This window comes from Antechinus flavipes, chromosome 4 (genome assembly GCF_016432865.1).
Source record: "Antechinus flavipes isolate AdamAnt ecotype Samford, QLD, Australia chromosome 4, AdamAnt_v2, whole genome shotgun sequence".
Taxonomy (NCBI): Eukaryota; Metazoa; Chordata; class Mammalia; order Dasyuromorphia; family Dasyuridae; genus Antechinus; species Antechinus flavipes.
In genome coordinates, this window is record NC_067401.1 from 13,443,337 (window position 1) to 13,465,708 (window position 22,372).

The 22,372-nt window shown below is 42.5% G+C and overlaps 1 protein-coding gene across 1 annotated transcript in view; it reads right to left on the reverse strand.

The window, feature by feature from the left end:
- Positions 1–415: 415 nt before the first annotated feature.
- Positions 416–22,372, reverse strand: part of KLHL6 (kelch like family member 6) — a 45,958-nt gene continuing 24,001 nt past the window's right edge. Inside the window, 5 exon segments of the mRNA XM_051991833.1 lie at positions 416–8,584; positions 9,779–9,992; positions 12,460–12,662; positions 14,131–14,368; positions 17,464–17,913. Of these exon segments, the coding sequence (XP_051847793.1) occupies positions 8,283–8,584; positions 9,779–9,992; positions 12,460–12,662; positions 14,131–14,368; positions 17,464–17,913 (1,407 nt within the window). The 3' untranslated portion in view covers positions 416–8,282.

Sequence of the window (22,372 nt, forward strand, 5' to 3'; positions counted from 1 at the left end):
GTATGTCACATAGCCAGTATGTCTCAAAACTGAGATTTGAACCCACGACTTTGGGGCTTTGAGGAAGCTTGCTTACCATGACTCCCAGCTGTTTCTCTGGGCCTCAGTTTCCTCATCTGAAAAATGATTAGATTGGGTACCTTCTATAAGCCTCTCTAGATCTAAAATGCTTATCAACTTTCCCAAAGGTTCCTTTATTTGATCTCCTCTGACCTATGGTTACAGTGATTTAAGTTGTAATCATAAATCAATAGCTTTTACAAAACATGAAGAGCTAAGATAAGTTTTGGGGGATTCATTGGTTTCTCACTTTTCTGGTTCATTTCCTCCACCCAGATAATCTGGGAACTTCCTGTTTGATGGTACTGCAGGGTGGTGTCCAAATCTCCCCTTTCAAAGCACACAATTCACGAGGTTCAGAGGCAATGTAGGTTTATTTATAGATCAAAATACATAAATAAGACTTAAAAAAAAAGATATGTACCAGTAAATAATTCCCAAGGGCCTTTGCAATCTTAGATATTGAAGTTTTCCCCTTGAGTAGGCTCCAGCAGGAAGTGCCAGGGGTGCTCTCCCACATCAATAAAGTCTCACTTTCATCCGCATCAAATATTTTACTGATGGTAATAGGAGAGGCTCATTTTAGTTTCACCTTCTTTCCCTGAGCTGACCACATGGGCTTTCTCCCAGCCCACTTGGAACTAATAAAGACAACTGAGTTCTCAAAGATTATTGGCTTGGGAGAGAACTGACTTGGGAGAGCCTTTGAAATTGTAATTGAGGGATGATTATACCAACACCTCAAACAGAATAGTTATTGGATGGGTGAGAAGGATAGTTACTATCTTCATAATTTAAAAAAAATTAAAGACAAGTTGGTCCTTTTCAGACATATCAATAGTCAATATGACTTCAAGAAAGACAAATGCAAACTCTAGAAGGTTTTGATTTAAAAATGAAATAATCAGAGGCAGATCATTGGGAAAGGGTGACATTTGTAACAAGCATCCATCTTTTAAAAAATTCTTCCCATCTCCATAAGGAGTAGAAGTCAATTCCTTCATTAGAACCATTGGGGTAGCAGCTGCCTCCCTGTTCCCACAGCTCAGTTGCCTTGCCTTCCTGTTGAGGGAAGGTGATGATTAGCCATCTTGTTGAGCCGAGGTGTAAGGTACAGAAAGAAAGAGGAAAAAAAGAAGAGCAAAAATGTATGGGGTAGAGTGAGGGAAGGAAAGTATATATATATATATATATATATGCTTTGTTTATCACTTCCTGTAACTACCCAACAGTTAATTGGTGTTATTGCTGGGACTCTCAAACACACCTCTATGGTAACAGGAAAGCTTCTATGAACAATAAATGTAAACTCCTAGAGGGCAGAGATTGTCTTACTTTTGAATTTGTGTTCTGAATCCCTCCTTTCTGTAAATGATATCTTATAGGTATGTAATGAGTGTTTGGATTGGTGAGGTTTTTTCCACTAAATTCCCCAGGCTGAGAGAAAGAAATGATCCAACAATCAGGAGTCTCTGACAGCAGCCCCCAAAGGGGACACATAAACTGAGGGTGGACCCCTAATTGTGCACTAGGAGCATTTAGGATGGCATTTCCTAGCTTTTGAGTTCCAGATTCTCTTCCCATTTCCCTTCTTATTGAGAATACAGGTTATTCATGTGTAGTCATGCAAAATATTTCCATGATAGTCATGTTGTAAAAAGAAAACATAGACCAAAAAACCCCCCCAAACCTCAATTATTTTGCTTCAATTTGTATTCAGGCTCCATTACTTTTTTCTCTGGGATGGATAGCATTTTTCATAAATCCTTCAGTGTTATCTTGGGTCATCGTATTGCTGAGAATAGTTATATCCTACATGGCTGCTCATTTTACAAAACTGTTGTTACTTTGTGTATAGTACATTTCACTTTGCATGAGCTCATGGAAGTCTGAGAGCATCCTGCTCATTTTTTATAGCACAATAGTATTCAATAATAATTATGTACCACAATTTGTTCAATCACTCCCCAATTGATGGGCATCCTCTCAATTTCCAAATCTTTGTCCCCCCAAAAAAGAGCTACTATAAATATTTTTGTACATAGATGTCATTTTCCTTTTTGTTTTTTATCTCTTTTGGGATACAGACCTAGTAGTAGTCTTCTTGATTTTCTTCCAAAGCCCAAGTTAGGAACCTTATTTTCTGTGAAACTTTAACTAATTGCTCTTCCACACATACACCTCCAATTTATTTCCCTCCTCCAATTGAACTTATCCCTCTATTTGTACTAAGCACTTATTTCAGCTCGAGTAAATCCTTACTTATGTATCTGTCTCTCTTTCTGTCACTAGAACTTCATTTCTAGGCTAACTGGCTCTCTCCAGTGCCTGGAAAACACCCCCTTCTCATCTGCCTCAGAGGATCTCCCTCTTCCTTCAAGTCTCAGCTCAGCCACCTCATTCTGTAGGAAACCTTTCCTGATCTCCGCCATTACTGGGTTCCTCTCTTCCTAGTTACCTTACATGTAACTATTTTGAGCTATTTATACTTGGCTCTTGATGAGCAGAGCAGCCTTCATCACTGGGGATGGGGATGCAGAGGACCTTCCTTTCCCCTCTACAGCCTGTTAACTAGTGACCCAAAGAAGAGCCATGGCTACCTACTGATGCTGAGGGATGCCTTCTCTTCCCCAAGTCAGTCCTCATTGCCAAATTGCCCAGTTCTCACTGTAGAATGGCCATTATCAGCTGAGCTCTGATCTTCTCAAACCCCCTCTTTTGGAGGTCTGCCATGACTCCATCCTACTTGGTCCCTTGACTCCACTCCCTTCTTGGTTGGGGACCATCAGTCTTTCCATTACTGTCCAAGGTACTTGGAGCTTTATCATCCATCTTGCTACTTCCCTGCCTAATTATGTCATCAGGTCTGCTTTGAACAGAACATAGGTGAGGACAACTTCATGTGTTGTCTCCCCCTAGTGGAATGTCCATTCCATTTTAGCAAGGACTTGTTTTTTTTCCTATCTCTAATCCCAAATTATAACCCAATTTTTCTTTCTTTTTTTAATTAAAGCTTTTTATTTTTAAAACATATGGATAATGGATAATTTTTTTAACATTAACCCTTGCAAAACCTTGTGTTCCAATTTTCCCCTCCATCCCCTAGATGGCAAATAATCCAATATATGTTAAATATGGTTTAATATATATATACATATATATATATACCCTATTTTCTAGATAGCACAATGTTTGGCATATTAGAAGCCCTTAATAAATGCTTTCCCTACATATGATCTGCCTCATTAGAATGCAATCTCCTTAAGAGTTGGGATTGTTTCGATCTTTGTATGACCATTACCTAGCACAATGTCTGGCACAGAGTAGGTGCTTAATAAATAGTTGTTCGATTGATCAATTGGTTGATTAGTGACTCCTTTATCTTTTTATTCCTAGCATGCAACCTAGTCTACTGCTATTCAATCATTGTGTTTTGACTATTATCTATTTCAAAGATATCACTGACAAAATTAAAGGTCCTCAAAAGTCTTAGTGCAGTTTTCAGCTTTCATTGGTTATTTTTTATTAAGTTATCTAATAAGATATTTCACTAATTTCACTAAGGCTTTTAGGACACCTTGAATATCAAAATATTTATTATGGGACTTTTTTATGGTGACAAAGAAAACAAAATAGGTGCCCATCAATTGAAGGATGATTAAGCAAGTTGTGCTACATGAATGCAATAGGATATGGTGGCAGCATAAGACATGATGATAAATATAGAGAAGTCAAGGAAGATTTCTATGAAAAAAGCAGAACAAGAAAAAACAATATACACAATGACTACAATAACCTATAGAATCATAATGAAAAAAGCAGAACAAGAAAAAACAATATACACAATGACTACAATAACCTATAGAATCATAATGACCAAACTTGGCTCCAAAGAAGAGAAATAAGAATTCATCTCCTCCTTTTTTCAAGGAAGTGGGGGGCTATGGGTATGAATCACTGCATAGAACACTATATTTGGATGAAGGGTTTGTTCCACTGAAATGGTTTCTTCTCTATTTTATTCTTTGCTATGAGGACTGTTTTTTTTAGGAAAAAAGAGAAAGAAAAAATATGGGAGGCATGAAGAGAAGAAATGTAGCTGACGAAAAAAATAAATGATGTCAATTAAAATTAAAAATTAAATTTAACAAATCATCAGTAGTGTCTCTTAAGTGGTGTTAAGTGATGTCTTTAAATATTCTATAAATATGTATGAATTTCATACATCCCTCTGTTTATAGCAGAAACCTAGACTGTCAATATAAATATGTATATTTGCTGAGGCAATCGGGGTTAAGTGACTTGCCCAGGGTTAAACAGCTAGAAAGTGGTTAAGTGTCTGAAGCCAGATTTGAACTCACATCCTCCTGACTTCAGGGCTGGTGCTCTATCCACTATGCCACCTAGCTGCCCAAAACTGTCAATATTTTAATGCCTGTTCTTAAGGTAGAGGGTCTTCCTTAAGTTAAGAAGTCATCCTTCACACCCAGAAGATTAACAAAATAAAATTTCTTCTTTCTTTCTTCATTAATGTTTTTCTTTTTTTCTTACCATTTCCTTCTTCTAGCAATATCATGACAAGGTGCCTACAGAACATGGAAAGGAGCCTATGGTTTGCCATCAACAGCAAAACCTAGTAATACTCCATCCACTCCATTAAGTTCTATAAATAAGCTGAAGTTTCACTTGGCGAAAGGAAAAAAAAAAAAAAACACAATGTCTGATGTAGTGAACTCACCAGGAATAAAAGACAGAATAAAATACGATGTTTTATTTGATGTCCCCAATTTTCTGAATCAACTTGTTTCCTAAGCAATCTTGGCAAGAGCAAAGCAAATTGAATTATTCATTGTCCTTGAAATATTGAATCAAGACATACAGACTTGAAGGCAATGCCCCAGAAAGGTATATGGTCAGCAATTTAGTGATGAGGATTAAAAGATAATGTATTCCAAATTTCATTTTAAAATTTTAAAATTTTTTGCTTTTTTTCCCTCTAAAATAGAGTAAGGGACATTATAAGATGAACTTGTATAGTGATGGGGAAAAAATGACTCAGCCCATTGCTGCTGTTTTCTCATTTTTGTGACTACTAAGTTTGCTTATAACTCTTTCCAAAAGAAAGTATACTTTGGCTTAACTATAATATATATTTTTGTCTTTTAAATAAACAGAGCACATTTACTGTGAGAGAAGGGAAAGGGAGGGAAAAAGAGGAGAAGGAGGGCGGGATAGGGAGAGGGATAAAGAAAGAGAGAGGGAGGGAGGGGGGGAGGGAGGGACAGGGGGAGTATTGTCTTCAAGGAAACGATTTCAGACCTTGATTCTAGAAACCTGTTGATCCCAAGATGGAACAGTCAAAGCTGCCAGGATTTGTACTTATTTCTTTGAAGTCATTGGCCAGCTGCCAAAAATCAATAAAAATATATCAAATTCTCTTAAAGTGAATTTTCTCAGATTGTAACAGAACTTGAAATTGAGAGCTTTTCCTATTTCCATGCCTTGGTCCACATTATCCTCCATATCTAGAATGAATGAATCAATGAATTAAGCATTTACAAAGCACTTAGTGTATACAAAGCATTATATTAAATGCTGGCGATACGGATAGAAAAGGAAGACAATCCCTTCCTCAAAGAGTTCACATTCTAATGAGGGAAGACAACACATTAAGAATGATCAGCTTCAAGTCAAGGGCGAAGGTCTCATGAGCCTCAGGATGGAGCAGACATGCCTCTTGCTAAATGTCATTTTTACCAAATTCTATGAAGGGGAATCATTTGGTAGCATCATGGCCTTTGGTGACAAGAACTTTCTTCTGGACTTCTTCAGGAGTTGTGGATGTAGCATCTAAAAAGCAGCTGCCAAGTTATATCGTCCCAGGATGATGGCAAAGGGCAGTGGGTTGGAAACATTCCCAAAGCTCTGGGGCTACGGTCCTATCTTCATCAGCATCAAAGGGGTGATGGTGGTCAAAGTGCTGGTTTGACTTTCCTGGCACAAGCTCTCTTTCGCAGAGTGTCTTGAGGCTTCACCTAGGCTGATTTACCTGCCTAGGAGGGTCTTGTTGGGAGGTAGCATGGTATTGTGAAAAGAATAATGATCTGGAGTCAGAAAACCTGGGTCTTCCATTAGTATCACATTGGCAAATCACTTGCCTTTTCTGTACCTCAATACATGGGATCGTAGACTTTAGAGCTTGGAAGGAACTGAGAGCCTATCAAGTTGACCCCTCCCACAATTTTTCAGATAAGAAAACTGAGGCACACTTGAGGAACTGGAACTTGAAGTCTTCCTAATTCCAACTACAGTTCTATCCACTCACCTGCCTCTCTTTTATGATTTGCTTCTCTGTAAAATGGAAGTCTCAAGCTCCCTTCTAGCTCTAAATGTTGAAATTCTTTCCAAATGCAGAACACATCACTTCCTGCCTCCCCCTCATTGCTCCCAACCTCTTGGCTCAACCCTTCTCTCCAACCCCAATAGAATGCAAACTCCTGAGGGCAAGGACATCTTCACGTTGGTCTTTGTACCCCTGCACCTAGCATGGAGCCTACTGTAGAGTAGGTGCTTCGTGCTGCGAGAATTCCACAGCTCTGTACCCAACGTGATAAAGAAAGGGCAGTTTTGGGGCAAATGTTCCAACCTGTCCTTTAGCCCAAAGCAGAGATGGGAGGATGGGAGAAAACACCACGCACATTTCCGTCCTTTCCCAGCAGAGAGGTAGTTCCCAAACTTTTCCCCCAACCTCCGCCAAGAGGAAAGAAACCAGGTAGTGTATCTCGGTTAGGCTTCCTGCCTTGTGGCCTGGAGGCCAGCTCCATCCTCGACCAATGTGTTTGGTTTCAAAACAGAAATAAAGCCATAATTCCTTTCCTTTCATGATTAATACATGGGGCAGGTCCCAAAACTCCAACAGAAAAGAAATCAGATTGTTCTCATCTGCAATGGGGGTTATTCAAGCAAACAGACATACATTTCTGCATTCTTTTGACAATTTAGGAGTGTCTCCCACACAAGTATCATAATGACATCACAGGGAGGCACACAGAGTCATCACCAAGTTCTATAAATAAGGTTGTCACACTTGCAAAACAAAATGGAACAAAGGCCCACACATTGAAACAGTTTTTTTTAAAGTCTTAAAAAACAACAACAAACAAAAATGAAAATAAAAATTACACACTCATGGAATAGGATTTTCGACCTGAATTTCCCAAAAGGATATGGGAGAGCTAAATGTCTTAAATGTGTTTGATCAGGATGAAGGTTGCACAGGGAGTTACACCAAATCATCACCAAGTTCTATAAATAAGGTTGTCACACTTGCAAAACAAAACAAAGCCCACACATCGAAACAGTTAAAAAAAAAAGAGTTTAAAAACGAACAAAAATGAAAACAAAAATCACACATTAATGAAACAGGATGTTTGGCTTGAAATTTCCCAAAAAGATATGGGAGAACTAAATGACTTAAATGTGTTTGATCAGGATGAAGGCTGCACAGAGAGGCACCAAGTTATCACCAAGTTCTATAAATAAAGTTGTCACACTTGCAAAAAAAAACCCTACACATTGAAAGTTTAAAAAAAAATGAAAAACAACAGCAACAACAAACAAAAATGAAAACAAAAATCACATGTTAATGAAACAGAATTTGGGGCTTGAAATTTCCCAAAAGCAGAGGAGAGAACTAAATGTCTTAAATGTGTTTGATTGGGATGAAGACTGTTCTTTTCTGAAATTTCCTTTTGGATTTTCCTCTCTTTTTGCCAAAAATGAACCAATGCTTTGGCATTGATGCCCCAAAGTAGTCAAAGAATTGGAAAAGTCTTGATGAATTTGGAAGCCTTGGCTAATGACGGCATCCAGAAGCCATTCCAATGGTAGGGACCAAATGCACTGTTCGAAAAAAAGATACTTGAACTTGAACCCAAGCCTGCCCCTCTGGAAAGTAGGTTGTGTGCTTAGGCAGCCATTCCTTTTCCCTAGAGCGTTGGGCTTCGCCTCAAGAGGTCTGGGTGCAAATCCCACCTCTGACACTGACCACCCCTTCAGAATCGGATCCCATGGCTGCTCCTTTTGCATCTGCTGTGGATCATGACCCTTGCACGGCTTCCCCCACAGGGTTGCCAGGAGACAAGGGCTTTGTAAACCTTAAAACACCATATAAATAGTAAATACCGTTAGATGCCCTCCCCAGTCCCTCGTCCCTTGTCCCATCAGACTGAAACCGCACCCGGGACGATCCGCCTGATGTGGGTGTAGGACTTCCTAATGGTCACGCTGCCGTGGTGAGAGACCCCCCGGGGCAGCACGCACTCCTCGGTCAGCTTCTGGGTCTCTGTGTCCCAGCATAGCACCGTGGCAATAACCTCGTTCTTTTCATCCCGCCCGCCGGTGATGTACAGTCGGTTGTTACAAGGGGAGATCCCGCAGCTGGCCCGCTCCTGGCTGAACTGGGTCACCAAGCACCAGCTGTCCTCCACCGGGCTGTACGAATACAAGGCCTTCATGGCCCCGCCTGCGAAGACAGAGAAATGCTGGTCAGCGTCTGGTGGGCTGGACAGGTCCCCCAAGCCCTTCAAATCAGCCCAGCTCTGATCTCTGGCAAGTGGAAAAGGACAAAAATCATTCCAGCGTGGGGCACTAGAGACAGAACGAGCAAGAGCTCTGCCCTCCAAGAGCTTCTCTTTTAAGGGTGGGGTGGGGTTGGTGATGGGAAGCCCAATCGGTGCTTACAATGTGCCAAGCAGCGGGATCCACAGAAAACAGAGACCATCCAAGTTCACAAAATTCATGTTCTAGTTGAATGCTAATAACTCAAGCAAATGGGGTGGGTGAATCCATGCATATGTATTTGTGTGTGTGTATAATGTACATATACAGATGTATATTTAACAGTTATATGGAGAAGTAAACTCAAGGGAAGAAGGGAGGAAAGTAAGTGTATATGTCCAAAAATAGATGTACATCTAACAATTATATGAGTAAACTCAAGGGAAGAAGGGAGGAAGGAAAGTGTGTGTGTATATATAAAAACAGATGTATATCTAATAATTATACGGAAAAGCAAATTCAAGGGAAGAAGAGAGGAAAGAAAGTGTAGGTGTGTACAAAAATAGATGTATATCTAACAATTATATGGAGGAGTAAACTCAAGGGAAGAAGGAAGGAAGGAAAGTGTGTGTGTGTGTGTGTGTGTGTGTGTGTGTGTGTGTGTACAAAAATAGATGTATAATTAACAATTATATGGAGAAGTAAACTAAAGGAAGAAGGGGGAAGGAAAGAAAGAAAGGGAGAGGGAAGGAAAAGGCTGACAGGCTAATGGAGGGAATCAACACGTTTCTGAGGGCTCAGCAGCAAGGCGGATGGAAAGGCCTGGCAGTTTTAAGAATATAAAGGCAGAACATAGGACAAGATCTGCGTAAGGTGCACTGGCAGTTTACACGAAGGCAGCTAAGTATTCTAAAAGTCCAAAAGCTGGAGAAGTCCATTCCAGGCCATGGGAAAACCCACATAACCAATCTTTCCAGGTTTATTTAGGCTATGTCCTTTTGTATTCCATGTTCCGGCATTTAAGCGGCACCTCGGGGACCATTTGTCTAGGAAGTTGGGCAAAGACTTTCTATCCAAGGCAGAAAGTCAGACTGCACCAGGGGCATTTCTGTTCCTCAGAGTCCCATGGTGCACAGAAGCTCCCTGACCGCCCGCTTACCCACAACGTAAATGTGGTCCCGGAAGCTGACGGCATTGATGCACTTGGCCTCCACCGGCATAGAAGACTTCAGACACCATTTGTTGGCCGAAGCATCGTAACACTGAGTCTTGTCCGTTGCCAGTTTTCCATTGGGACCTCCCCCAATCACATACAGCTTCTTCTTGTGGCTGGCAGCCGCAAAGGAGCTCACATGGATCAGGAGAGGGGCTGCCTAGCCCCCCAAGAGGAAGCAAGATGGTTGTATCAGTACCAATGGGTCAGGGTCTAGTTCTCTACTCCCTCTCCTCTCCCCTACTTTGCATGGCAGTTGGGATTAGTGACTTGCCCAGGGTCATACAAGTATAAAGTGTCTGAGGCTAGATTTGAACTCAGATCTTCCTGACTTGAGGACTGATACTTTATCCACCGCACTATTTGGCTGCCCCTCCCTGCCGGGAATCTTTTACCCCAACTCTTTAAAGAGGGTGAGAGGCAGCAGAGAGATGCCTGGATTTAGAGTCACAGAACCCGAGTTCAAATCTCAGTTTGGCCACTTCGTCCCTAGGCACGCTGGGGCAAGTTACACCTGAGGCCTCTGTTTACCTCCTGTTAAATGAGGAAATGGGACCAGATGGCCTTTGATGTTACTTCTAATTCTAGATCTATAAATCAAAGGCCTGAGATATCTGTCCTCCTTCCAGATGCCCCAGCTCTTCAGATAAGACTATCAGCATCTCCTTGGGACTACTGAGCACTCAGAGGCAAGCACCCCTCATCTTACAGAGGGGAAACTGAGGCCCAGAAAGACACAGGATCATCCCTCTAGATTAGAAAGAGACTCGGAGGCCATTTAGACTGACTTCATCATCTTTTAAAGGGAAAAACTGAGGCCCAAAGAGATCACAGGATCATTTCTCCAGATTAGAAAAAGACTTTGAGCCCATCTAGACCAAATTCACCATCTCACAGAGAAGGAAACTGAGGTACATAGAAGTTAAATAAGTTAAGTGACTTGCTTTTGGTCACACAGGGTCTTAAGTGGGATTTGAACCCAAGAACTTGGACTCTGGAGCTAATGTCCTTTCTGCTTCCACCTCTTCCCTTTCTTCCTTTCTTTGTCACATCCTGCTCTAGGGTGGACCTCCCACAGCCGGCCAAGAGACACACCTAAACCACGACAGTTTTCCCTCCTTCTCACCCAGAAGCCTTTGCCAACCTCAGCCTGATGAGTCACTAGCTCTGCACAGACCTCTGGGGGTGGATGCCCAAGACCATATTTTAAAAAGGCATCACCACAAATAAGGATTCACGGAAGGCCGCAATGTCAACACACTCTCCCCCACCTTCCTCAACAATCTCAACCAGCCCCTTCTCTGACCTGATCCCCAGTCCTGCCACCTGAGTGCCCCAGGCCTCTGTCTCCCCATCTGCTCTTGAGCAACGAGGCGGCCCCTGCGGGCCCTTCCTGCTCTCTGTCCATGGTCCGACAGCCCGTCCAGGGCCATCTTGTGCTTTCCCTCCTCCCTAGAATAAATAATCAGGCTCCAGCCCCCTTCTCTCTGGAGATCACAGGACTGTAGACTTGGAGCCAGACAGGACATTGGATCAACCTCCTCCTTTCCCAGATGAGGAAACGGAGGCCCAGGGAGGCTGCTCGGAGGAGACCCCCGAGCTCTCCCAGAGCAAGGGCCTGTTGTGGTAGGTAGCCCCGCCCTTCCAATGATGTCAGATTTGTAGTTATTACCACGTTCTGGTTTTCCTGTTCTACATTAAATGCTAGAATGGTTTTCTCCCTGTCCCTAAGAGTCTTTTTTGTCTTTTTGCTGAATGAGACACTAGACCCAAGCCCAATTCTGCTTTTTACCTACAATCTATAAAATAAGGGAGTTGGACCAAAGGGCCTTTGACCTTAGGTTATATAAATGAATTGTAGGCAGCTAGATGGCGCTATAGTGGATAGAGCCCCAGCTCTGCAGTAAGGAGAACCTGAGTTCAAATGCTGCTTGAAATACTTAACATTCCCTAGTTGTGTGACCCTGGGCAAGTCACTTAACCCCAATTGGCTCCTCAAAATAAATAAATAATAAATAAATGATGGATTGTTAATGAATAAATAAGGGAGGAGGCCTGCAGGGGTAAAGTGCCTTGCCCAAAGTCACACAATTAGGACATTGTTGGAGGCAGATTTGACCCTCAGGTCTCCCTGATTCAAGGCCTGTCACTATAACCATCACATCATACTGTTTAATGCACGTCTGGATACAAACACATCAGTGGACAAGCAAAAGAAGAGAGGATGATGGAGCAGTTAGATGGTACCATTCAAAATCCAATTCAAATCCAGCCTCAGACACTTAACACTTACTGGCTGTATGACTCTGGGCAAGTCACTTAACCCCAATTGCCTAGTTCCCCCTTCCCCCAAAAAAAGAATTAAAAAAAATAGAATGGAGGAGACCCTTGCTGCCTCAGAAGAGACGTTCTCTCATCTTGCTGAAGACATTCTCTAAGAGATTTCCCTTCATGTGGGTTGCTATCACTGCATCCTGAAGGGAAAGGTCTCAACAGCAAGGGACACTCTAGCAACAACCCTTTACATCCAAACGGGAAGGACACATGAGGAAGTTGAAAAGGATTCAAAGAATTTTTTACGGCACAGAATTTTTGAAATCCTTCAGGAGAAAACATCTAGACTCTACCTCCGACCAGCAGTTATGAAAAGGGTCATAGGTTTCCACATTATTAATTCTCTGTAGACCATCAAAGCCGCCAATGACATAGACTTTGCCGCCCAGAACCGCCATCTTGTGTCTCCATCGACCGATATTTAAATACTCGATTTGGATCCACTTGTTGATGGAAGAATTATATTTCCAGACATCCTGTTGTGTTTCCTTACCACCTACAGTGGAAATAAGATGTGGGTTATTGGATGAGAAATCTTTAAAGCTCTAGATATCAAGAAATGGGAGTAAGATTTTAAAACTATAAGTCACATGATTCTGCTTTTTTGGGGACTGGATTTCCTAAGTTTGTGGATCCAGAGCCAGAGGAGCCTTGGAGAAGAGATCTAGTTTAAGCCTCTTTTCTGTACCCACCCCTATTTTATGGATGAGAAAATTAAGGCTTTGGAAGATTCCTGATCAAGGCGAGAATAAACAATCAAGGCAGGGTCTCTAATTCTAGAGTCAATATCCTTCCATTTCACCTGGCACAGAAAAAGAGCTTTAAAATGATTATTGACCGAATCACTGATTGACTAAACCAAACTACTTCTCCCCTATCTCAACAGACAGGACCCAAAGCAGTAGAACGTAAGGTCGGGGACAGCACTACCTTGTCTGTAGGCCCAATGCTGAATAGTTGGTTAATTTCCATTCATTTGAACCAAATTTCTGAACCTCAAGTAGGGAACAATTTAGCTGACAAAGTAGAATCTATTTCCTGTCTATATGTTCTAGCCTAGAGTAGCACTTCCTGACCTCTCCTGTGCTCTGGAGCCCTTGGGAGCCAGTCTGATAAAGCCTGAGGTTACTTCTCAAAATTACCTCTTTCAATGTATGAAATGAAATATTACATAATTGCACCGTTTTTACAACATGACATAATAATATTGCAAAGGAAACCAAAAGTAAGTGAAAAGAAGGATCCGTTCCCGTTCATGGATCCCCTAAAATCTGTCCAAGGCCTTCCAATTAAGACCCCTTGGAGGTACCCCCATATTTTCCTTTTCCCCTAGCTCTAAGGATCTCCAGTGTCTGGCACCTGGTGGTCTGATCAGCTTCCCTCTGGTGCACACACAGGGAGCATCATCATGGCTCTGGAGCTGGAATGGGGAGTCTACACCAGGGGTGCGTGGGTTAGGACGACTGACTCCATTCCAGCCTGCCCCATCATTTGGAGGCAACTAGATGGCAGCAGTGGGTAATAGTGCTGCATCTGGGTCCAGGAAGAGCCGAATTCAAATCCAGCCACAGACACTTAGGAGCTGTGTGACCTTGGCAGTCACTCAGCCTTAGTTCCTCATCTATAAAATGACCAAAATAATAAGGCCTGCCTTCCACCTGTTGCGATGATCGAGTGAGATTCAACATGTATAATGCTTGGGAAGCCTTAAAGCAATAAATAAACGCTATTATTGTTTATATTATTACTAAGACGCAGCCAGGTGGCTCAGTGGATAGTGTGCTGGGCCTGGAGTTCAAATGTGGCTTCAGACACTTATTAGCTATAGGGCAAGTCGCTTAATCTCTGTTTCCTTAATCGGCTGAAGAAGGAAATGGCAAAGCTCCAGGAGCTTCACCCCAAAAATTCCACGGACATTACGGTCCAGGAAGTCCCAGAGTCAAGTGACCACAAAGGCTCCCTACCCGATATGTAGACTTCGTTTTTTAAGGTCACGCAGGCAAACTCCACCCATTTCTTGCTCTCGCTCTCCGGTTCCTGCTCAGTAATGGGGAGCTTGGCCACTTCCAGGCGGCTTCGCCTCAGCGGGTCCAGGCAGGTCACTTCGGCCACGAACTTCTCATCTTTCGTGCACCCTCCAATGATCATAAACACCTCCGACTGGAACTCATGCATCCGGGGCTTGGTTCTCTCAGAAATGATCTGGAAGCCAAAGAAACACATCCCGTAAAGATGCAGATTCTCTCTAGTCGGGATAACGGCGGATACGGATAGGTCTACCAAGCACTCAAAAATGTAAAGCCACAAAAGATCCATTTGCAGGCCTTGACAAACACATAAAGCACTTCGTGTCCCAGTTCTCAGCTCCAGGAAGTTGGTAAAGGCTTAAAGACTCACACCTGCATCTCCTGGCACTATTACAGACCATGATTGTATTAATGAAAGTCTATTCCACTAAGGAGATGGAGCAAAGCTTGTGTGAACACTACATTGTGTGACTGTCGATGAATAACCCAAAGAATTATATTTGTATTTCCGACCAATTTCTTTTTTTAATCATTTTTTTTATTGAAGCTTTTTATTTTCAAAACATATTCAAGGATAATTTTTCAACATTGACCTTTGCAAAACCTCTTGTTCCAATTCCCCCCTTTTCCCCTCTCCCCCTCCCCTAAATTTCAAGCAATCCAATATATGTTAAACATAGTAAAATATATATGTAAATCCAATGTAGACATATATATATTATATAATTATGTTGCTGCTCAAGAAAAATTAGATCAAAAAATGAGAAAGAAAATAAAATTTTCTTTCTAGGTGATGCAGTGGATGGAGCATCAGCCCTGAAGTCAGGAGGATCTGAGTTCAAATCTGATCTCAGAATTTAACACTTCCTAGCTGTGTGACTCTGGGCAAGTCACTTAACCCCAATTGCCTCAGCAAATAAATAAATCAAATTCAAACAAGCAACAACAAAAAGAATGAAAATGTTACGTTGTGGTCCACCACCCTCAGTTCCCATAATCCTCTCTCTGGGTGTAGATGGCTCTCTGCATCACAAGATCATTGGAACCGGCCTGAATCATCTGACCATTTTCTTAACGGTCAGATTGCTCCTATAGCTTTTTCTTTGTCTTATTTTCACAACAAGTTGAAGACTTGCCTAGCATGTTAGACATGGAGTCAGGGAGGAGCTGGATTCAAATCCAGCCTTCGTGGCCCTCGATAAATGTCTCCTGGTCTCTCCCAAAGTCCCATTTTCTCTATCTGTAAAAGAACAATAATTACACTAACTCCACAGGGTTGCTGTGAGGACCAAAGAGAGATGCTGTTTGTAAACCATTCACTTTATATGAATAAAAGTTGTTATTTATATTTACAAATTATATAATGTTAAATCATGTTGATGATAAAAATATATGCTCTGATAAATTTAGATTTGCAAAACAATCCGTCCTTTTTTTCTTTACTGTTGTTGCAATCACAAACCAGGGCCACCAGAGGGTAGCACCGTCACTCCCAAGGTTTGAGGATTAACCATTCTGGTGCTTAAAATCACAACCAGGAGTGTTGGTTCCACAGGATTCTAGCTCCCCATTTTACAGATGAGGAAACTGAGGCAAGGAGTGTGAAGCAATTTTCCCAAGGTCCCATAAGGAGTAAAAAGAATCAGCCCTCTTATTTCAGTCAAGACCCTATACCTCCCACCCCCAAGAGATAGCACAGTCATAGAATTCAGGAGTTCAAGGGAATTTGGAGATCTTCTCTATGACAGATGGAAATGCTTAATCTTGAGTCGGAAGCCCCCTAATCCAATTCTCTCATCTTACAGAAAAGGAAACTGAGGCAGGGAGAGATGAAGAGACAGTATTTATTAAGGGCTTACTGTGTTCCAAGCATCTGTTAAACCCTGGGAGTTCATATACAAACAACAAAAGAAAGATTTGTTAGCTTCATCGAGAGAGATAAAAGGGAGATATAAAAAGGTGGGGGCTACTGTTCAGGAGCAAGGTAAAGATGTAGGGTCACGAGGGTGGTGGCTAAAGGGATGCTTGTTTCCTAGAATGCACAGAGTCACACTGACTCCTGAGATCTCTGTCTGCTGCGGTAAGCTGCCTCTCTTCATCCTCATGCTTGTTATTATCATTATTCCTGTTATTAAGCGGCAGGCCGGGGCAGAGTAAAAGCCTTTCTGTCCCTCTCCATCCCCCACCCTGCCCAAAGCCAAGCTCTGCTGTGTGTATCCCTCCTTTCCACCTGTCTAGCACCCAAAGGCCCCGCCAGGCTTGCTATTGTCGAGCTTGCTCCTCCCTCTGTCTCTTTCTCCTGCCTCACACCTCATCCTCCCCCTCAGGGCCATGTTCTAGTGTCTGGCATTCCCACGTGTCAGTTAGCACTCGTAAACATCCCTTGTTATGACTTGCTCATGGAATCCCAGAATCCTCCACATAACTCAGGTTCGCAAATAGGACTTTTTTTTCTGCCGTCCTTAAGACAAATTATCTTAGACCTCTCCCAGAAACCAGAAGGGGAACCTTCTGGGCACAATAAATTATTGTAAGCCTGACTTGGTGTAATCTTAGCCCAAGAAGCTCTAGGAATAAAGGGACTTTATCCGCTCGTGTAAATGAAATAAAGTAACAAAAATGCCAATGGGGCAGCTGGGGGGTGCGGTGGATAGAGCCCCAGCCCTGAAGTCAGGAGGAGGTGAGTTCAAATCTGACCTCAGACATTTAACACTTCCTAGTTGTGGGACCCTGGGCAAGTCACTTAACCCCAATTGCCTCAGCAGTAATAATAATAAATTAAAATTAAAATGCCAACAAAAGGCAAAGTGGCTTAGTGGAAACAGAGCCTGCTTTGGGATGAGGAAGATGAGTTCCGATCTTGATTTTGACACAAGCTGACAAGAGCCACTGAACCTCTCAGGAGGATGCCCCATTCACCCCTTCTTCCATTTTTTTTGGCTGAGGCAATTGGGGTTAAGTGACTTGCCCAGGGTCACACAGCTAGGAAGTGTTAAGTGTCTGAGGCCAGATTTGAACTCACCTCCTCCTGACTTCGGGGCTGATGTTCTTTCCACTGCACCACTCAGCTGCCCCTTGGTTCCACTTCTTACTGATTCACAGGTACATGGGATGTAAGGCTGGGGGGTTCCTGCGGATTACCCCCCACACCAGTTTTATAAAGCAGGAAGCCCTGGCCCAGAGAGAGGAAATGCAGGGCCCTGGCAGCAGAGCCAAGAGCGGCCCGAGCGCAGCGCTAATTGGCTGTGGAGAGCTCCCATTCTGGCCTACCTCGTTGCCCGACAGGTGGTACATCCTCGCCTCCTGTAGAAGCGCGAAGACCTCGGGGCTCTGTCGGATGAGCGGGTCCGTTTCCACCGTCTCCACAAAGTACCAGGGGTCCAAAAGCGGCAAGCGGACGTTTTCGAGGATGCGCGGGAGCAAACCGAGCCTCTCCGACTGTTTGTGCCGGACCCAGCACATCACCATCTCGAACACTTGGGACTCCTCGGTGACGTAGAGGTCGTCGCTCTTCAGGGTATGGTGGAGGGTGTCCACCGGCAGCTCCAGGAACTCGTCATAATTCAAGATTTGGGTGAAATTCTGAATGATGTAGCCTTGAACTTGCTTCTTTAAGTGGTCCAGGGAGTGTGCGTCTGCCAGCCTCAATATCCCGACACAGTTTTCGGGGTTGAGGGCTTCAGTGAGAAAAGTAGCACAGGCATCTACCATCCTGAGGAACTGCAAGGAACACAACGCAATTAGAACATGTCACAAAGGGATCAGCTCCTATTTCCTGTCTATCTATCCATCCATCCATCTATCCCTCTATGTCCATATTTCCTATATATCCTATCCATCTTTCTATTTATCTATCCCATCTATCTATCTATCTATCCATCCATCATCCATCTATCCCTCTATGTATTTCCTATATATCCTAGCCATCTTTCTATTTATCTATCCCATCTATCTATCTATCTATCTATCTATCCCTGTATCTAGATATTTTGCTATTTATTCCATTTCTCTGTCTATATTTTTTCCTGGAATCATAGAAATACTCAAAAACTTGCAGGATTTTAGATATTTTTTGATAGGATTTTGGCCAAGCCACTTTTCCTCTGTGGGCCTCAGTTTTCCCATTTGTAAAAATATACATACATATATGTATATATTCTCTTCTTTTCCTTATCTTGATTCCCAGTGAACCAATTCCATCTTACATTTTACTAATTTTACCAAAAAATCGTAAAATAATAATAATAATAAAATAACCTCTGAGGCTCCTTCAAATCTAAATCCATAAAGCTACGATGTAGTCCAAATATTTTATTTTACAGATAAGGAAACTAAGACCTAGAGGGTTAAAATCACTTCCCAAGTTCAAATGTCAACATGCTGTAAGGATCAGGCCATCACCTTCGGGAAAATATAATTTTATTATTCCCATTTCAACAGTGAAGAGAGACTGGGTGTGCTGAGTCAGCACCCAGCAGGTGCCAACTAGAGAGGGAGGGAGAGACAAATTGAATTAAGTGAGGCAGCTCTGCAAGACCGCCTACAATTTGTGGAGAGGTTGCATTCTCCATTGGCGGAGAGAAAGGAACCACAATCCCATAATTACAGGTCCTTGAAGTATGAGGCAAGTGTGAACATCAGGGATGTTCATTCTCCTTTATCTAATTTTTTAAAAATTGGTTGATAGCTTTTGTTTTTATAGCATCTTTATTTTCAAATGTATACCCGCCCTTTCCAGGAGAACCATCCGTTCCCTATAATAAGAATAAAATTGAGACAGAGAGAAAGAAGAGAGAGACAGAGACAAAGAAGAAAGATAGAAACAGAGACAGACAGAGATAGAGAGAGACAGGGACAGAGAGAGACAGAGAGAAAGAAGAAGGGAGGGAAGGACAAAACATACAGATGCAGAGAGATGGAGAAAGATCTCAGCAAAACAAACAGATTAATTGTTCCAGTCCTCCAAAGAAAGAAAGAGAGTGCATTTACTCCTCTCATTGTCAGGACCAAATTTGATCATTATCCTTTTCATCTGTGCTGTACAAATGATTATCTGTGTATATCTAGGTCCCTACTAGAGACAACCCTGCCCTTATTTCAAGGAAATGTGACCTGCCCCCTGTCCCAAACAACTGGATTTGCGTAAGAGTTTTCATGTGTTGCAGTGGATGTCCCAATGACATCTTTCTTGTTGTTTTTTTTGGTCAGTAGTGTCTGACTTTTCATGACCCCATTGTGATTCTTCTTGGCAAAGATCCTGGACTGGTTCGCCTTTCCTTTTCCAGTGGATTAAGGCAAACAGAGGTTAAATCACATGGCTATGAAGTGTCTTTGAGGCTGGATTTGAACTTAGAACTTTCTGGTCCAGTGTTCTATCCACTGACTATCTGTCACCTAGTTATCTTATCTGGCCATCTACCTACCTGTCTATTTATCTGTTTTTCCATTTATCAATCTTTCTATCTATCCCTGTTTGTCTATCTATCCTAGCCTGTCTTTTTAATCATCTTTCCATCTATCTATCTACATATTTTCCTATCTATCCTCCATCCATCTATATCTATCTATCCTATATCTTATCTATCCATCCATCCATCTATCTATCCCTCTATCTACATATTTTCTATATATCCTATCCATCTTTCTATTTATCTATCCCATCTATCTATCTATCCCTATATCTACATATTTTGCTATCTATTCCATTTCTCTGTCTCTCTTTATATATATATATATATCCATCTTTTTTATCTATCCCTCTATCTACATATTTCCTATATATCCTATCCATCTTTCTATTCATCTATCCCATCTATCTATCTATCTATCCCTCTATCTACATATTTCCCCATGTATCCTATCCATTTATCTTTCTATCCATCTTTCTATTTAACTATCCCGTCTATCCCTCTATCTACATATGTTCCTGCCTATTCTATCCATCTGTCTCTCTCCCCATCTCCATCTAGATGACAATATCAAAATGTGTGAGTGTGCATGTGTACATATAGTTAGATAATGGCCACTGGCCACTTAGAAACTGAGAGACTCAGAACCAGAATGTTTAAACCCAACTTGTTATCACAGACCTTTTAACACTGCTTATCTCCCCTCACCACCACTACTCAGCACTCTCTCCTTCTCTAAAGGTCATGAGATCGAGGCTTCTCACCCAATCCAGGCCCTGGGAGCTGCCTTCCACCCCCAGGATGCTCTCTGTCCCTTCCACTGATTCACCGCCTGGCTCGGCCTTTCTGCTCAGTGCCTGTCTTCGTACTAGGAGACTGCAAGATACTGATGTTGCTCCAAACACCCCAACTTCCCAGTTCCTCATTCTACTCACTTCCCATGACCACCTACTCCACCTCTTCTTCTCATTTCTCATGACTTCTCTATTCCACCTCATCTGCAGATGGTCTCCACACATTACGTTCAGGAACCCTGAAATTTCTTTGATTAAAATCTTTTGTCATTCCATTTTCTTTTCTGTCTTTAACCCCTAATGCTGTTCTTCAATCTTCTGGGGACCTCCAATCCCTTGACCCCTTAGTTCTTTCCTCAGGCTACAGCTAATGCCCCTGCTTTGACTACACACCCTGTCTTGATCCTTAGCGAACCAATTCCATCACGTAAGTCCTTTGCTCTCTTCTATCTCTGATTCTGCTTTGCCAAAAACCAACTCTTTCCACCCTTTGCCTCTTTTCCCTCTTATGCTGCTGATCAGAGCTGGGAACAAAATCACAGAATTCTGCTGACTTGAGTCCTCTGCAAATTTATGTGCTGCCATTCCCTCTGCAGCAAAGCAAGCTTTTTACATCTCCCAGATCCACTCATTGACCCGTTCACAGTAATTGCTGTCCCAGACTTTTTCATTCCTGTATAAGTTTCCCAAAGCATTTTCTCCCCCCGCCCCATCCTCTCAGCTGAAAACTTTGCTCCAAATTTCATGAAAAAATTAAGGCCATTTGAAAAGAATTCCCACTTCTCATCTTACATCCCATTTCTTAGGAAGAAGTGGCCCTTCTCTTTGCTCCCATGTATCTGAGTCTTAGGAGAGCTTATTTTCTCCAGCTTTCTCCATCATCTCTCTCCCTATCTTAACTTTAATCTCTTTCAGCTTCCTAACTGCCTACTGACATGCTCACATCTCTTCCATCTTAAAAAAAAAAATAAACCTCACTGGGTCCTCCCATCCCTACCAACTATCATCCTGGACCTCTCCCCGTTCTGTGGTCCAATTTCCTGAGAAGGTTGTCTTACCTCTAGGACCACTTATAAAATCCTGTTTGGTGACTTGGCTCCTTCCTATCTTTCCCATCTTCTTATCCTTCCCTCCTCCATGTAACTTGGATCCAGCTGCATTGGCCACTTGTGTTCCTCACTCACCATACTCCATCTCCCCGATTTATTCCTTTCCTTCCGCTGTCCTCCAGCCTCCTGGAAGGCTTTTCCCCACCCCCAAATCTGCCTCCTGGATTCTTTCAAGATTTAGATTAAAACACACACCTACGGGAGGCCTTCCCTAGCCCCTTCTCCAGCTCCCAGCAGCCCTTGCTCTCTGCAGTTATGCTCAATCTAGTCTGCAGGTAGTTGTCTGAGGGCTATCAGGCCCGTAAGTCTATGACTATTTTTGCCTCTCTTTATATAAACCTCCCTGGCACAGAGCCTGGCACATAGTAGTGATTGATTAATGCAGTTAGCTGGTAATTGATTGGAATTGGGATGGGAGGAGAGAGAAAAGTCAAAGGTGACACATTCGTTTTAGTATGAATACCTAAGGAATGCTGGCATAAAATGGAAAGTGGGTAGTTCTAGAATGGCTCCATTGGAGCGTGCAGCAGGAGATGCTACACAGAGAAAATGGGGGAATGAAAATGGAGAAAAGCTGAGGGAGCAGCTTCCATAGCCTGATGGCCCCTGAGTATATATGTGGGGCCGGTGAGGAGGGGAGAGATAAAGAGAGGAAAGCACAAAACCCCAGGACCTCCCTAAGCCTCAGTTTCCCTCTCTGCAAAATAAGGGTGTTGTACTAGATTACTGCTGATCCTGACCCTTACATTCTGGCTCCTCCTCTAACCCTTCCAGACCGATTATTGATCCTTCTCTGTGACTCAGACGCCTTGAACCTGCTTGTCCCGAGTTCTCCTGTACCTGCATCCCATTCTCCTCCAAAGAGAAG